The sequence below is a fragment of the Gouania willdenowi genome, chromosome 12, assembly GCF_900634775.1.
Source record: "Gouania willdenowi chromosome 12, fGouWil2.1, whole genome shotgun sequence".
Taxonomy (NCBI): Eukaryota; Metazoa; Chordata; class Actinopteri; order Blenniiformes; family Gobiesocidae; genus Gouania; species Gouania willdenowi.
Window position 1 is genome coordinate 232,820 of NC_041055.1, and position 7,500 is coordinate 240,319.

At 36.3% G+C, this 7,500-nt stretch overlaps 1 protein-coding gene across 3 annotated transcripts in view; it reads left to right on the plus strand.

Moving 5' to 3' along the window:
- The window catches only part of oclna (occludin a), a 23,984-nt gene that overhangs the window by 7,979 nt on the left and 8,505 nt on the right, over positions 1-7,500 (plus strand). For all 3 annotated transcript variants that reach the window (XM_028463379.1, XM_028463378.1, XM_028463377.1), the window contains exons 5-7: positions 5,042-5,172; positions 5,753-5,926; positions 6,747-6,918. In XM_028463379.1, coding sequence (XP_028319180.1) covers positions 5,042-5,172; positions 5,753-5,926; positions 6,747-6,918 — 477 coding nt within the window. The remainder of the gene's footprint in view (positions 1-5,041; positions 5,173-5,752; positions 5,927-6,746; positions 6,919-7,500) is intronic.

Here is a 7,500-nt window from a genome sequence, read left to right on the forward strand (position 1 = left end):
AAAATAAAGGTTTCAGAGAGCGGGGACCCTCCAAAATAAAGGTCCCAGAGAGCAGGGACCCTCCAAAATAAAGGTTTCAGAGAGCAGGGACCCTCCAAAATAAAAGTTTCAGAGAGCAGGGACCCTCCAAAATAAAGGTCCCATAGAGCAGGGACCCTCCAAAATAAAGGTTTCAGAGAGCAGGGACCCTCCAAAATAAAGGTCCCAAAGAGTGGGGACCCTCCAAAATAAAGGTTTCAGAGAGCAGGGACCCTCCAAAATAAAGGTTTCAGAGAGCAGGGACCCTCCAAAATAAAGGTTTCAGAGAGCAGGGACCCTCCAAAATAAAGGTTTCAGAGAGCGGGGACCCTCCAAAATAAAGGTTTCAGAGAGCAGGGACCCTCCAAAATAAAGGTCCCAGAGAGCGGGGACCCTCCAAAATAAAGGTCCCATAGAGCAGGGACCCTCCAAAAATAAAGGTCCCATAGAGCAGGGACCCTCCAAAATAAAGGTCCCATAGAGCAGGGACCCTCCAAAAATAAAGGTCCCATAGAGCGGGGACCCTCCAAAATAAAGGTCCCAGAGAGCGGGGACCCTCCAAAATAAAGGTCCCAGAGAGCGGGGACCCTCCAAAATAAAGGTCCCATAGAGCAGGGACCCTCCAAAATAAAGGTCCCATAGAGCAGGGACCCTCCAAAATAAAGGTTCCATAGAGCAGGGACCCCCACTGTGTCTGAAGGTGGTTGAACACAGACATGAACATTGAAGAACAGTCATGTGGAGACAGGACCATCTATAAGGGGGAATAAAGGAGAGATTTTTGGGGTCCATCCATAAAGTCAGTAAAATGATGGTTTATTGTTCTATTAATCTGTGATAACCACATTTATTTATTCATCTGAATAATATCCACTGTTATCCAGGAACGTTTATTATTATTATATTCATCTTAAAGATGGAAATCATGGTTTTAATCACTAATAAAATGGTTCAAAGTGAATAAAAATGGTGGAAAAGGAGGTGAAATGAGATTTTAAAAACCACAGAAATTGGTTCAAAGTTATAAATTAAAGTGGATAAAAACAGACAGAAAAAGTGTAAATATTAGAACAATTAGTTTAAACTAGGGATGTAACGATTCACTCAACTCCTGATACGATTCGATTCACGATATTGGGTTCACGATACGATTTTCTCACGATTTATTTTACAAAATGGGACTGTAGACAAATGACTGAAAAATATTCCTTTATTTTTTTGGGGAAAATACTGTACTATTGTCCTTTTATTTTTCATTGTCTAAAGAATCCCTTGATAAACTATTCAAAATGATGCAATTTAACTAAAAATAAATCTTGAATGAAATACATAAAGGAATAATACAAAACCCAGTGGTCGGTTGGCATGCAGTTATTCCACCAGTGAAGAAGAGATGCTATGCTAGCAGACAGAGCTAATAGAAAAACGTGATTTTTACAGATATTCACGTAATATTACAAATATTCTTTCGGTGCTAAAGGAGAAAAGAATCATTTATGAACATGTTTAACAGTAAATGGCGGTAAGAAAGAAAATAGTAGCAGATTCCGCCCGTCACGTCCGCTTCTGGAAGGATTAATATATAGCGCCCTCTGCTGTTTAAAAAAAGTACTGCGATTCAATTTTCAGAGCGTCGATGTGAACCGTGGTACCTATGAATCGATTTTTAACTGCCTTACGATTAATCGTTACATCCCTAGTTTAAACTGATGCATAATGGACATGACAAATGATGAATGTGGTTAAATTGTCAAAAATAATCATGAAATATGATGAAAAGAGGTTAAAAGTAACAATAATAGGTCAATATATAGACATTAGGTGTAAAAGTGGTGGAAAGGGTTTATAAGTGATGAACATGTCTGGAAAGTATAAAAATATGGAGTAAAGTCATTAAAATGTGATGTAGAAGTGTCAGAAATGGGAGAAATGTAGCAAAAATACATTAAAAGGTGAAAAATATGGAAAGAAAAAGTGATGAAAATATGTTAAAATATGGTGAGTTTGGTGAAGATGTAGAAAAATGTAAAAATAAGCAAAAATGTGCTGAAATTGTTCAGAGAAATTATTGTTTATTTCTTGAAGACATCTGGTGACCAAAGGTTGAGATCCTCTGCTCTAAAGGACAGCACATGTGAGTGAGTTCTGTAGATGAAGGTTAGAATATATACTCAGTGATCATCTAGAAACCTCTATTTTAGACAAAATAAGATATAAAATAAAAATACATTGATATAGGAGATTTTGTAATTTTCTAAATCACCAAATTGCAGATATGGATATATTGAACAGACCTAAGGTACACTTAATGAAAGTTATGGATTTGTTAGGATTGTATTCACGTGTTTGATCAACCAATCATATCAGAATAAAGGAATTAATTTCTCTCTATTTAAAATCAAACTAACATTAAACAGAAATGATCTCATGAATGTTTAGGGAAAATATCACTGATTTACACTAATTTTCACTGTAAAACGAGTGAATGTGTTTTACGCTGCGTGTTACGGTTGATCTAGTGATCATGTTATTCTGTGGCTGTGAATGAAAGCTCACATTGATCTGTAATGTTATTATGTTGTACACAGGTTTATCTAGTGGTGTATTAGCTGAACTGGTGATCAGTTTATCTGGTGACACGTCACACTTTCAGCTGATTGGGATTTAGTGTGAAACAGGATGCTAAGTATTAGCATGTGGCTAATGTAGCTCTGTGATTTCAGTGGAACTAACTGTCCTGTATACTGGGATCAGATTAGACTGAAGGGGACGTTTACATCCAGAGCAGATATAGATATAGATATGTAGATGTATATTTCTCCTCTGTTCTCTGTGTAGAAGGAGCTGAGCCTGTCTGTAGACATTCTTCTTGGTTCTTCTGTTCGTTGCTTTCTAGGAATGAGGAAGTGAACGTTAGTGATGATGGAGTTAAAGTATCATCATGTCTATAGTTTACTGTAGCTACACAAACTATGTCTATAGTTTACTGTAGCTACACAAACTATGTCTATAGTTTACTGTAGCTACACAAACTATGTCTATAGTTTACTGTAGCTACACAAACTATGTCTATAGTTTACTGTAGCTACACAAACTATGTCTATAGTTTAGTGTAGCTACACAAACTATGTCTATAGTTTACTGTAGCTACACAAACTGTCTATAGTTTAATGTAGCTACACAAACTATGTCTATAGTTTACTGTAGCTACACAAACTGTCTATAGTTTACTGTAGCTACACAAACTATGTCTATAGTTTACTGTAGCTAAACAAACTATGTCTATAGTTTAGTGTAGCTACACAAACTGTCTATAGTTTACTGTAGCTACACAAACTATGTCTATAGTTTACTGTAGCTACTCAAACTATGTCTATAGTTTAGTGTAGCTACACAAACTATGTCTATAGTTTACTGTAGCTACACAAACTGTCTATAGTTTACTGTAGCTACACAAACTATGTCTATAGTTTACTGTAGCTACACAAACTATGTCTATAGTTTACTGTAGCTACACAAACTATGTCTATAGTTTACTGTAGCTACACAAACTATGTCTATAGTTTACTGTAGCTACACAAACTATGTCTATAGTTTACTGTAGCTACACAAACTATGTCTATAGTTTAGTGTAGCTACACAAACTATGTCTATAGTTTAGTGTAGCTACACAAACTATGTCTATAGTTTAGTGTAGCTACACAAACTATGTCTATAGTTTAGTGTAGCTACACAAACTATGTCTATAGTTTAGTGTAGCAAGTGTATTAAATTCATCCTCCTGTTTTTATAAATGTGTCCTAAAACCTTTTAAATGTCCTTATTAGTAGATCTATGTTTAATAAAACACATTATACTCATTTAATTAACTTTTAAAAATAGGACTATTTTACAGTTTATAGCCTGTGTTCCTCCATCTTTAAATCATGTGATTGATGATGTCACACGGCCCCACTGCCTGTAAACATCCATTGTTTTCTATTGGAGTGAAACATTCAGCCTGATTTATAGATTATTTAGTAGATTTATAGATTATTTAGTAGATTTATAGATTATTTAGTAGATTTATAGATCATTTAACAGCTTTTTCAGTCACTATAACAGCTTGTGCTGCTTTTAGTTTCTCTAAATAACAGGAAAAGTTAAAGATGTCGATGTAAACCTCTTTCGTTTAGTTTTTTTTTGTTTTTTTTTTTACAGAAAGAGGATAAAAAAAAAAATGTGACCACAGGGGGTGACAGTTCCAACTCTGAGGTTTGGTAGTAGACAATGAAGCAGAGAAGAAGAGCTCTCCTAAGGGACCTTTACTCTCCTTTAAACAGTGACGGTTGTAGACACACAAACCCTGAGGATAGAAGAACTTTTGGGTGGAAGTCCTTCAACAGTCTGTGATTTACTCTCTAACTTCATCCACCAGAGCGTGTCAGCGCACTGAGTGCTTCTTCTCAGAATCACTACAACATCCTCTCCTAATGTAATAAATCTATATTATAGACCGTGCTGTTGTCCACTGAGTGTTTTAGGAATCAGCTGTGAGTAGCATGTTGGTTAGCTTAGCATGTAGCATCACTAGCTGAGCTCTGTGTGTTCTACGATTAGCGTACAGTAAACATTCATGTGACTAGGGATGTCCCGATACAACTTTTTTACTTCCGATACAATACCGATATATTGGTTATTGGCCGATATCGATACAATACGATGCGATGCCAGCACGAATCATACATAGTTTTATGACTTATTTTGTCGTGTGGAATGATATAAAAGTCTTGATCATGTGACGTTAGAACAATAGTAACAGTAGGGATGAGAAAAACTGACTCATTTATTATTAACCTATTGGTTACATACATTTTAACATTCAACATAATATCTACAGTATTCTACAATTAAATAAATATAATATAATATCACAGATTTGAGATGCAGTCATATAAAATAGATATTTGTTTTCTGGCTGATATCAGATATCAATATGAGATGGACACGCCCCTAAACATTAATATGAGTGTTTTCTCTCCAGGTCAACAACGTGTCTGGTTCTCCTGAAGTCGTTCCTATTTCTGATTTTTCTGACAAGATGAGAAGTTCTAGGGATCGACTCGACGAGAACAGCAGCAACTACGACAAACCACCGTACAACTACACCCCCCAGTGAGTTATTACACACTTTATTACACTTCATTATAACGATACATTCATTCTCACTGTTAATAACAAATGGAACAAACATTATTAATAAACAATTAATTCAAAATATGATTTATTTAAATAAATTATTGGCAAAACTTGTGACTGTAAATGCAAATATATTCTGTAAAATAACCAGGAAATGACAAATAAATAATTACATATTTATTCTTAATTATCAATTAAAATTTATTTAAAAAAAAAAACAATTAAAATAAATGATTGCTAAATGTTGACAAAATGAATAAATGTGAATGCAAATATTTACTAAAATCATCTTCAACTGAAAATGACAATTTATTCAAGGAGATGTTCTTTATTATTAAATATAAATCAACTGAGTGTAAAATAATACTAATTGAAATCATTTATTGATTTGTAATGAATGGGAACTTTTTTATTGAAAATTAAAAAAAAAAAAAAGAATTTTTTTTAAATCAATTATTGCTAAATTTTGCCAAAGTGAATGAATGTGAAAACAGTGTAAAATATTATGAAAAAGACAAATACATGATATAATATTTATGATTAATGTGTGTGTCAGACCTGCAGAGGAGGAGCTTCCTGTACAGAGCTCTGCTCCATACACCAATCACGGCCCTCCTCCTCACCAAGGAGGGAAAAGGAGGCGTCGGCCTCGACGCGTCAATGGACAGGATCAATACGACACGGACTATAACTCATCAGGAGACGAGCTGGACGATGACGAGTTTGACAGGTACACAGAGGTCATTCAGAGGAGCTGTAAAGTCCTGCACAACAAAGCAATGTAAAATATATACGTACACTAATAATGATACTATTATTTTAATCATCTTATATGATTTTAATAAGAATATAGCACATGTCAAACTCAAGGCCTGGGGGCCAAATTCAGTCCATTAGACCATCCAATTTGGCCCTTAGGAGAAAGCAAAAAAGACAGAAAAAACATGAATTAATGTCCAAATTACAAAATAATCTATTTGTCGATATATATCAGCTTTTCTAAATACACTAATTCAATGAAACTCCACAGTATTTGGAGGATCGCTTTCATCACATGACTGCAGTCATTTTAAATCTCAAACAATTCAATTTTCCTCAAATTAGTTCTCATAATTTCTGTTCTGAATTAATACAAATATTCAACCAAAAATAAATTGTGATTTTATTGTTGTTATTTTTATGATGCTATTATTTTGTGTTTTCATACTATTTAGAGAATATTTGGATATATTATAATATAGTACATTAGATTATATTATTATTTTATTTGTTTTAAAATAGTACATTATTACCATTTTAAAATCAACGACTCTGTCTATGAGTGGGCCTCGGCCCACAGGTTGGGAATCACTGGTGCTTGTTTTTATGCCTCATAAAGAAAAATGTCATCTTAAAAACAACGTGAGTTAGAAGTAAAGCACAGGTTTTATTGATGAGGCGATGAAATGGTTCATTTCTACCGTGTTTTTAAATAACAGATCAAAGGAGACGTGTGTCCTTTGATGTCCTTTGATGTCCTTTGTCTCACTTTGTCCTTTGTGGTCCTTCAGTGAGTTTCCTCCAATCACAAACGAGCAACAGCGAAATGACTACAAGCGTGAGTTTGACCGCGACCACCAGGAGTACAAGGACCTGCAGGTGGAGCTGGACACCATCAACAAGAACCTGTCTGATGTGGACCGGGAGCTGGACCAGCTGGAGGAGGGTAGCCCCCAGTTCCTGGTGAGAGCTGTGTGTGTGTGTGTGTGTGTGTGTGTGTGTGTGTGTGTGTGTGTGTGTGTGTGTGTGCGTGTGCGTGTGCGTGTGCGTGTGTCGCTGTGCGTGTGTCCCTGTGCGTGTGTCCCTGTGTGTGTAGTAGTGTGCGTGTGTACTTGTGTGTGTGTGTCCTAGTGTGCGTGTCCCTGTGTGTGTCCTAGTGTGTGTGTGTACTAGTGTGTGTCCCTGTGTGTGTGTGTGCGTGTGTACTAGTGTGTGTGTCCTAGTGTGCATGTGTACTAGTGTGTGTGTCCCTGTGTGTGTGTGCGTGTGTACTAGTGTGTGTGTCCTAGTGTGCATGTGTACTAGTGTGTGTGTCCCTGTGTGTGTCCTAGTGTGTGTGTCCTAGTGTGCATGTGTCCTTGTGTGTGTGTCCCTGTGTGTGTCCTAGTGTGCATGTGTCCTTGTGTGTGTGTACTAGTGTGTGTGTCCCTGTGTCCGTGTGTACTAGTGTGTGTGTCCTAGTGTGCGTGTGTACTTGTGTGTGTGTGTACTAGTGTGTGTGTGTGTGCGTGTGTACTAGTGTGTGTGTCCCTGTGTGTGTGTGTC